The following is a 10,770-nucleotide window of genomic DNA, read 5'->3' on the forward strand; positions in this document are numbered from 1 at the left end:
AGAGAGTGAGATAGATAGATAGATAGATAGATAGATAGATAGATATATATAGAGAGAGAGAGAGATAGATAGATAGATAGATAGATAGATAGATACATATGAGAGAGAGAGAGATGAGATAGATATGGATAGAGAGAAGAGAGAGAGAGAGAGAGAGAGAGAGATGAGAAATGAGATAGATAGATAGATAGATAGATATATAGATATGGAGAGAGAGAGAGAGAGAGAGGAGATAGATAAATAATGGATGGCTGGATGGATGGATAGATAGACAGACATTAGATAGATATAGATGATAGAAAATGAAAAGACATAGCTAGACAGACCGATACATAATGGATAGACATATAGATAGATAATTCTCCTCGTGCAGGTGGTGGGCACTGGTGACACTAGTATGGGGGTCCCACTTCTCAGGTTCCCCCGTGTGACTGCAGGGTGTGCCCTGCGGCCGGTCCCGGCCCTGTCTGCGGTCCCACATGCCGGTCAGCGGGGAGGGGGAGGGGCGCAGACTGGGCTCGGGTCCTCCCCGGCCCCTCACGCAGGGCAGAGCTCTCCGCTCCCAGCGCCTGTGATAATAGGGCAGAGCCCGGCGGCTGAGCACAAGGTGGCAGTGTGAGAGCAGAGGACGAGGCAGCAGGAGGACCGGAGGAGAGCAGCGGGCACCTTCCTGGGAACATCTCCTGCGGGGAATGGGTTTCAGAGAGGACCCCCAAGGTATGATGTGCCCTCTGTGCCAACTGCTACCAGCTCACTCCTTATCATCATAGCTGGGCACCTCCATGACCAGCATAGGGTGCCACCCCCCGCCATAGGTGCCAACAGCCATGGCATCTGATCTGACACCTTCCAGTGATGGTATTCCTCACTTTGCTGAGGTCTCTGTGACTGCAGGGTGGCAGTGACACATGACGGGCACTGCCAGGACATGGCATGGGTGGGCCCGCTGCTGCCACTTATAGATTCGTTAGAAGTTAGAGTTTTAAAACGAAATACAGGGGCCCAGGGTGTCCTCCGGCCAGTCAGGGGTTAATGTCGCCAGCAGTCAGAGCCCCGGTCACACTGGCGGTAGTCACCGGCATTCCTGGAAATCCTCTCACATGCAATGATCCTAGGAGGTCGGATCGTATGTACGAGATTAAATCTTATTAATTACATTGGATGTCTGAGATTTCATCATATACATGTGAGATAGAAGTGTATTTATCAGATCAGATTGTAGGAAGGAGATCGGATTGTAGGAATGAGATCGGATTGTAGGAATGAGATCGGATTGTAGGAATGAGATCGGATTGTAGGAAGGAGATCGGATTGTAGGAATGAGATCGGATTGTAGGAATGAGATCAGATTGTAGGAAGGAGATCGGATTGTAGGAATGAGATCGGATTGTAGGAATGAGATCGGATTGTAGGAATGAGATTAGATTGTAGGAATGAGATCGGATTGAAGGAATGAGATTGGATTGTAGGAATGAGTTCGGATTGTAGGAATGAGATTAGATTGTAGGAATGAGATCGGATTGTAGGAATGAGATCGGATTGTAGGAATGAGATCGTATTGTAGGAATGAGATAGGATTGCATGAATGATTTTGGATTGTAGGAATGAGATTAAATCGTTGAATGTGATTGGATAGAAAATATGAGATTAAATCGTATATATGAGATTGGATTGTAACATTACCATTGGATGTGTGAGACTGAAAATAGCAAAACTGAAATGTCTGAGATTGTATGTATGCCATCGGGTGTACGATATCGTACATAACAAGTCGTACAGATTGTATGCATACATGAGATTATATGTACTAAATACTGCATGGACTCCAGCAGATGAATGGATGAGATCTGGTGGATTTTAGCGATCGGATTGATCGGTAGTGGTGGGGGGGGGAGGATCGCGCCCCCCTGTGTCGGTCCTGAGCATCCCTCTTCTCCATCCTGTGACACCAGCAGGAAATAGCGCGCGGCCCCTTTAAGAAGCAGTTGCGCTGTGTGTGAAGTTCACGTTGGGGTCACTTGAAGTTCCTGCCCTGGATTTTACCTTGTAGTTTAATATAGCTGCACATCACATGGGGCTCCGCACACAGGCTCCATTATCTCCCAGCAGCCCGGCAGAGAGGAGCCCTGCGCGGCTGGCACTGGAGGCTGCCCGGGCATGGTCACTCACCCACACATCACCTCTGGGCTGCCAGGTAATGGGCACGGGGCTGGGAGGGGTTACACTGGAGGGATAGCCTGCTGGCATAGGGTGGGACTGGTAGATCGCTAATGTACGGAACTCTGGGTGAGTAAAAGTAAATCACTGCCAGGGGTATGGGGTCCATCCCTGGTGCCAACACCAAGGGGCTGCCCGGCACTGGACACCCGCAAATCCGGAGCCCGTCAGTAATAACAAAAGTGCTTGTTAATGTGCAGGGGAATGGCAGACCGGTGTCACAGGCTGATGGTGCCACCACCCAACCACCCTCTGTGCCCACTGTGATGTGTGCTGTACACATGCCATCCAGGGCACAGACACGCCCGATCAGAAGCAGCTGGGCCGAAGGGGTTAATGCCGGCGGCAGAGAGGATTTAATAATTCATAATAATAATCCCAATCCCCCCCCCCCCCCCCCCATACTGTTATTCTGCATCATAGTGACTGCCGCTTCCGAAATAACAGAAAGAAAATAGTAAAACCAAAAGTACAAATAATGTCCTAATTATTATGGCGTAAATGTCAGAGCCGCAGAGAAGTCAGCACAAGGGGGACACATCCAAGTGATGATGATGATGATGATGATGATTATTATGTGAACATAGTGATTTGTGGATCCAAAACTAAAGGGTCAAACATTTCATTCAAGACAAGTAATTATGAAAAGGTAGACAGACAAAGAGATAGATAATAACTGATAGAGATAGATAGATAGATAGATAGATAGATAGATACTAGATAGATAGATAGATAGATAGATAGATAGATACAGATAGATAGATAATAGACTGATAGAGATAGATAGATGATGGAACAGACAGTCGCTAAACATTAAAAACAGACACAAATCTCCAGGACTGATATATAATGTATAATAGCATGATGTATAATAGTATGGTGTATGATATATAATGTATGATGTATAATAGCATGGTGTATGATATATGATGTATAATAGCATGGTGTATGATATATGATGTATAATAGTATGATGTATAATGTATAATAGTATGGTGTATGATATATGATGTATAATGTATGATGTAAAATAGTATGATGTATGATATATGATGTATAATAGTATGATGTATGATATATAATGTATGATGTATAATAGTATTGTGTATGATATATAATGTATGATATATAATGTATGATGTATAATAGTATTGTGTATGAGTAGTCAGACATGGTCCATGGAGCTGAGTCCTCGGTGTCTCCGAGGAAGAATTTCTCCAACTTCGATTAACAAATAGGGAGAAAATTACATAAGAAAGAAAAATCGCAAAATTAGTAAATTAATATTTATGTCCTGTAGAAGGTGGAGGTTCTGAAATGGTCTGGTTCTAGAAGGGACTATCAGTTTCCTTTTATGCAATTTAGATAATCGAATTTTATGGGAATAATAATTTTTATTGATAAAATATTATTATTATTATTATTATTATTATTATTATTAATAATAAAATAACATTTTTTTTAGTAGTAAAGGCATTTAAATCTGGTTTTAGATAAATCTTAACTAATAAAGTAAAAAATGTACAGTGTAGTCCCGGGGTCTGCTCCGAGCGCTAATGTTCTGTAGGATCAGGAAGATCCCTCTAATTAATAGTCGTGTAATATATAATAATCCGTAATAATAATAGGGGCCGTGTGTCCAGTGTAGTGCTGCTGGAGGTCTTTCCTCTTCCTTATCAGATGAGTGCAGACAGCGGGGATGACAGCAGGTACTCCCAGCGCTGGCAGGTGACAACATGGGGATATTCTACACCAGGGAGTTGTCAGAAACTCATAATAACAATATATACATATAAATATATATACATATATATACATATGCATTCATCTATAAGAAGTGGAAGTGCCTGGAAGGGTAGAAATAAAAAAAAAAAATACAAATATATATTTACACACAAATTGACATATACACATATTCACTGATGAGGTGGGGGTGACTGGATGGCTAGGCAGTATATAGGTGTATATATATACTCACACACATGTTCACTGATGAGGTGGGGGTGGCTGGACAGTAGGCAGTATATAGGTGTGTATATATATATATATATATATATATATATATATATATATATACTCACACACATGTTGACTGATGAGGTGGGGGTGGCTGGACAGTAGGCAGTATATAGGTGTATATATATATACTCACACACATGTTGACTGATGAGGTGGGGGTGGCTGGACAGTAGGCAGTATATAGGTGTGTATATATATATATATATATATATATATATACTCACACACATGTTGACTGATGAGGTGGGGGTGGCTGGACAGTAGGCAGTATATAGGTGTATATATATATATATATACTCACACACATGTTGACTGATGAGGTGGGGGTGGCTGGACAGTAGGCAGTATATAGGTGTATATATATATATATATACTCACACACATGTTCACTGATGAGGTGGGTGGCTGGACAGTAGGCAGTATATAGGTGTATATATATATATACTCACACACATGTTGACTGATGAGGTGGGGGTGGCTGGACAGTAGGCAGTATATAGGTGTATATATATATATATATATATATATATATACTCACACACATGTTGACTGATGAGGTGGGGGTGGCTGGACAGTAGGCAGTACACACAGAGATCTGTTGTCTGGGAGGAGGGGGACACCTGTCAGACTGCAGGAAGGTTCGGAGATGTAAAGAGGCTGGGGCCAGATCTGGCCTGATGATGTCACTGTATTCATGGAGCCACCCCCAGCCCCACATGTGCGGGGGATAAAAGCTGTATGTATAGGAGATCAGGTGGGACAAGCACAGGACACCATGATGAGGAGGAAAGCCTGGGTAGCTCCGCACTTACTTTCTGCCAGTGACAGCAGAGTCTCTGTCATCCTGCACGCTGCCTCCGCTCAGCAAGGTACTTCTACACTTACTCCGCAGCAGCTCTGCTCCGTACACATTTATTCAGCGGCTCATTAGCTTTTGCCCATCACACATAAGCCTTAGAAGCCCTGTCCATTCACATGTTAGAGCTTACCAGTTACTCCTCAGCCCCTCACACTTACTCCTCAGCCACACTGCCTCACACCAGAGCAGCAGCACACTGGAGGATAAGATGGTATAAGATATATATATACATATTTACTTATTTGTTTTGCTAGTTGGTTTTGTGACTACTGTACAGGGATTTATGACAAATGACACATTGGCCAGCAGTTTCATTCTGTAGGGAAGGGCTGTGCTGTGGGCACTTGGTTTGGCACAAGATCCCTGTAGGTGACTCTACAATACCGTCAGCAGATAATTCTAGAGAAGAGAGTTTCTATGTGAATAATGACACCAGCTGCTGGTGGACCCTGTAAAATATTAATAATAATAATAATAATAATAATGATAATAATAATCACAGAGGCTATATGTGAGAAAGCTATAATATATACATATATATATATATATATATATATATATATATATATATTATTATTATTATTATTATTATTATTTTTCTATTTTGTTTTGTGGAACTGCAAGTGAAAACTTGTAGAGTGATGATGTTCTATCATTTGTACTAGAGGTGATCCACAGAACTATGACTAAGGCCAGGCTCCCATGTCAGTGCTTAGTATTTTGCATCAGTATTTGTAGGAGTGGGTCTAAAACACAGAGGAGATCCACTTCTTTCCATCATACTTTTTCTCTGTAGTTTCCACTCCTAGTTTTGGCTTACAAATACTGAGCAAAATACTGAACTTGTGAAAGTAGCATTACTTGGCCATAGTGCAGCAAGCTAATGATGATTGTCCCCAGTGCCCATCCTAAGTAGATTGCTTGATTTTCCTTTTCCTGAATCGTTTCTCTTTCTTTGAAATCGTAAGCATTTAATATTCAGGGACTGATGATGATGTGTCTTTGTTTCTGAAGGTGGACAACTGAACACGATGCTGGATGCCATGGAGGTACCAAGTCATTCGAGACAACTTCTCCTGCAGCTGAACAGCCAGAGGACTAAAGGCTTCCTGTGTGATGTGATCATTGTGGTACAGAACGCCCTGTTCAGGGCACATAAGAACATTTTAGCTGCTAGCAGTGTCTACTTGAAATCACTGGTTGTCCACGATAACTTGATCAATCTGGATCACGAGATGGTCAGCCCCAGCATCTTCAGATTAATCCTAGACTTCATATACACAGGGAGACTGGGAGATGGTGAGCCAACTAGTGAGCAGCTCTTTGGGGCAGTGCTGGCAGCTGCCAGCTACCTCCAGATCGCTGACCTGGTATCTCTATGCAAGAAGAAGCTGAAGAGAAATGGAAAATACTGCCATGTAAGGACAGCAGGTTACCCAGGATATGGGAGCCTTGGAAGGGGGCTGAGAGCCACCACCCCTGTCATTCAATCATGTTTCAATTCAACTCCAAGACCAGTAGACATCCCACCTGGAGAACCAGTGAACCCTATTAACACACACTGTGGAGAGCTCTATGCGTCTGTATCTCAGGGGAATCAGCTGCACCAGCATGGGCTCTGCCCGCCAGAAAGGCATTGCTCTCCTTTGTGTGGACTAGATCTTTCCAAGAAAAGCCCAAGCCGACCTTCTAATCAGCTCCACTCAGATACCACTGAAAGCAGAGAGCCCTCCGTACCAATCAGACCGGACAGTCCCCCAGTTAGTGCCAGTATTCTGACCAACAGCAGCTCTTATAAAGACCAAAACCATAGTTACCCAAAGCTGGACAACAACAGCACCCCAACAGCTCCACACCCTGAGCTTTTTAGAAACAGTGTGTCCAACAGCCACCTTAGGACTGATAGTCGAGATCTGATGTTTGACTGGATGAAGCCTGAGCCGATTGGAAATTATGTAGATGAAAGTGACAGAGAGAAAGACTTGGACAGAGAGGAGAAAGGGGAGAGTTCCCCTTTATCTCAACAACCTAGATACCCCAGCATTGAGAGTAATGAGCCAGATGATGATAAGAGTACCAGTGAGGAGACTGGCAGCAGTGGGGACCCTTCTCCATCTTCCAATCTTGAGAGGTACCATTGTAACCACCTGTATGATCCAGAGAGCTATGGAGACAACCTGTATGTCTGCATTCCTTGTGGGAAAGGATTCCCCAGCAGTGAGCAACTCAATGCCCATGTGGAAGCGCACAATGAAGAGGAGCTCTACCACAAAGATATGGACCCACCAATGCCATTTCTAGATAAGACAAGCCAAAGTTTGGGGGACATCATCAGGCCCTACCGGTGCTCTTCCTGTGAGAAGTCCTACAAGGACCCTGCCACCTTGAGACAGCATGAAAAGACTCACTGGCTCACTCGTCCTTACCCATGTAGCATTTGTGGTAAGAAGTTCACCCAGAGAGGAACCATGACCCGTCACATGAGAAGTCATCTGGGGCTCAAGCCATTTGCCTGTGACGCTTGTGGGATGCGTTTCACACGACAATATCGCCTGACAGAGCACATGAGGATTCATTCTGGGGAAAAACCCTATGAATGTCAAGTATGTGGGGGAAAGTTTGCTCAGCAGAGAAACCTCATTAGCCACATGAAAATGCACACCACTGGACCAGATGGAAAGCCCAAGTTGGACTTTTCTGACAGTGTCTATGCCATGGCCAAATTCACTGCAGATCACCTAGGCCTTAAACAAGAGAAAGCAGCTGAAATCCTGTCCCAGACCTCGCACTTTCTCAATGATCCCAAAACTATAGAGAGCTTCTACCCTTTGGCCAAATTCACAGCAGAACAGTTTGGACTAACCCAGGAAAAAGCTGCCGAGGTCTTAACCCAAAGTCAGCACCTGGTCGGTGATAGTCGAATCATTGAAAGGTTCTCTTCTCCATAACCCCTTTCACTTCTGGATCTAGAAATCAAACCTGCTCCAGAATAAGAAGAAGAAAAAAAAGAACAATTGTGCCAATAAGGACAATACAGACATTTTTTTCTAGAGCTCACTTTGCAATGCCCATTACTTGGTTGCAGATTCTGGGCTTTCAAACCGTCATTGCCAAAGACTAAAGTGGCAGCTTGAACCTGTGAATCAGCGAGTGGCCAAGAAGAGTTGCCACCTTGGGGAAGCACATTCAGAGGGACTTGTGCAAAGGCTCTGGTGCACTATCCCAGAAGAATAAGAAAAGGAACTTCCTCTACAATGTAGACAACCTTTCCTCTGCCCAAGGTAGTGGTGAGAGTTGCTGCTTATTGTCCTAATGAATGGTGGACATTTATATAGAAGTCTTTTTGTATTTTTTTTGTATTGTAAGGACAATCAGATGCAGAAATCAGTATTTCCCAAATGTATAGTAGCTATGCAATAGTAAATGCCCTGTAAAGATGTGAAAAGGCTTTCCCAGGTTCACTTGGCAGGCTACTAGCAATGAATAGTAACAGGGCATTGTGCCTATAAGAAGTCCTTGGGCTGTACTAGTGACAATGAACTGGGGATGACTAGAACAAGATGTGCTTCATCTGCAATGCAATGTGTTGGTAGAAGACCCTGACGCTGACTTCCTAGCAATTCCAGAGTATCCACAGGTCTCCTCTTATTTGTCCATTTTTGAAGAACAGGCATGACTCAGCAGTCTGCCTGTTGTGCAATCTCAACGCCTTCATTAAGCCACAGCAATGCATTCCAGATCATAAACAACGATCCCCACTTTACTGTCATTAGAAGTCAGGAGACAAGTAGTTAATGTCTGCCAAGAGACATGGGAGCACTTTGATATCCTGTGACAAGGGATGTGGCATTTCATGATAGACCATAGAATTTATGGAAGATTATGGTGGCTACATGATGAACATCATAGATATGGGTGTTCACTGCCAGGTTGGGGCACTGTGAATTGACTCAGAAGCCACTCAGATGTCAAGTGTGGGTGTTCAGTTCCTAGAAATGATACCTCCCTTCCCAGTTATTATTTCCCAACTCTTCTTCGCCCCCACATTTTTGGGGGATCAAAGCAGCAATGCCCTGGGTCTGTGTGATTTGGAGATACTGATTTGTGCTGTCTGCATAGTGTATTATATGATTATTTTTGTATTACAATGAGGTCTCTTGGAGACTATTGTGCCTTAACCATTATACCACTCGATGCCCAATGTGTTGTATGAGCAGCAGTCCTCCAGTCGAGCAGGAGTTAACTGCTGCTACAGCGCTTTACAGCAATAAGCTCAGGTTTCCAGAATCAGGATCTGAGCATCTATGCTTTATTACATGTGCAATCCCCCATTACCTCCATGACCCTAACCCCCACACCAAAGACATTATTACATTGGAGCAGTGTCAAAACCAAATCAATCCCAACCCTCTTGGTACAGTGCCTTATGCTGAAACCAAAGCCTGCTCAGAGCCAACACAATAACCACTAATGGGAGGGGGCAAGGACTGTTTATGTGTAAGTTAATGTGCTGACTGTAGATAAGCAATCATTCAATATATTATATTATGTGCCAACTGTGAAGATGTGGGTACCTGCATATGTCTATAATAACCTGAGGTCCACAACCCATGGCATTACACAGACGTACTCCCACAGCTGCTGAGCTGACATGGGTTGCCTGCCTCTGGTGTCTTACTCTCACAGGTCACCGTGTGAATCCTACCAGGATTATATTTTGTATTATACGGTCAGTCACTGTGTCACACAAAAAAAATGATAAATGTTATACTGGTGATGAGCAGAGATCACATCAAGAGATCACAACCTGAAATAAACATATGCATAATACCATGCTTATCTCTAGAACTATTCCTTCCAACCTATGCAAGACCTAAAAGTCACCTCCAGTAGATACCTCAGACTTCAACCTGTTCTTCAAGTGGTTAACATTAAGAGGAAGTTCATCAGGTTCTGCTCCTGCCCCACCGGTGACCAGCGCTGGAACATGTAAACCATTATACCTTCCCTAGAATGTACTCCAGCTGGAAAATGATTGGGGAAAGCAGGAGCAGATCAATCTTGAACACATACTAGTGCATGTATTTTCTGAGGACCTTCATGGACTTCTTGTACTTATCTAACTTATTTTATAAAGATGCCTTATTTGAGGAAACAAATTAAACAGACTGTGCTTCATAGTAGTATTGTCATCATTTCCTATGGGAGTCCACAGCTATTGCAGAAAAATGAAACGTTCGTTTATGATGAGTTTAGCGCCTTTTGCACCATGTGTAGTTTTGGCAAAGCTTTCCGCTTGTCCGTGACAGTCTTTTTAATTGACACAAAACGTCCCTGTTATTTATTACAGAAAAATACAGATGTAGTAGAGTTAACACTCATGCTTTATGAGACGTGTTATCTAAACTAAATGCGTTAAGTAAACGCCTTCAATTGCTTTTGTTTCAAGATAACGCGATGAGTTAAGAAATTGGAGTTAAGAGTTTGTGTGTTGCCGTATGTAGACATTTATTTTAGACACATTTCTGGCATTGGCTTTTTCTCATAAAACATAGTAGCCTTATTATTATTATTATCTTATTATTATTATTATTATTAAAGTGCCATTATTCCATGGAGCAGGGGTATACACACATAATACAGACAATTGCACAGAGCACGAACAAGACGAGTTA

At 43.0% G+C, this 10,770-nt stretch overlaps 1 protein-coding gene across 3 annotated transcripts; it reads left to right on the forward strand.

Moving 5' to 3' along the window:
* Positions 1-538: 538 nt before the first annotated feature.
* On the forward strand, positions 539-10,275 carry HIC1 (HIC ZBTB transcriptional repressor 1). 3 transcript variants are annotated; one of them, XM_044283893.1, is made up of 2 exons: positions 539-717; positions 6,110-10,275. In XM_044283893.1, the coding sequence occupies exons 1-2, from the start codon at positions 693-695 to the stop codon at positions 8,041-8,043; spliced, it is 1,959 nt and encodes a 652-aa protein (XP_044139828.1). In that variant the 5' UTR covers positions 539-692; the 3' UTR covers positions 8,044-10,275. The 3 variants fall into 3 exon arrangements, with proteins under 3 accessions (XP_044139828.1, XP_044139827.1, XP_044139826.1); XM_044283892.1 differs by lacking the exon at positions 539-717 and adding an exon at positions 2,077-2,194; XM_044283891.1 differs by lacking the exon at positions 539-717 and adding an exon at positions 4,974-5,105.
* The last annotated feature ends 495 nt before the right edge of the window (positions 10,276-10,770 follow it).

Source organism: Bufo gargarizans, chromosome 3 (assembly GCF_014858855.1).
Source record: "Bufo gargarizans isolate SCDJY-AF-19 chromosome 3, ASM1485885v1, whole genome shotgun sequence".
NCBI classification, from domain to species: Eukaryota; Metazoa; Chordata; class Amphibia; order Anura; family Bufonidae; genus Bufo; species Bufo gargarizans.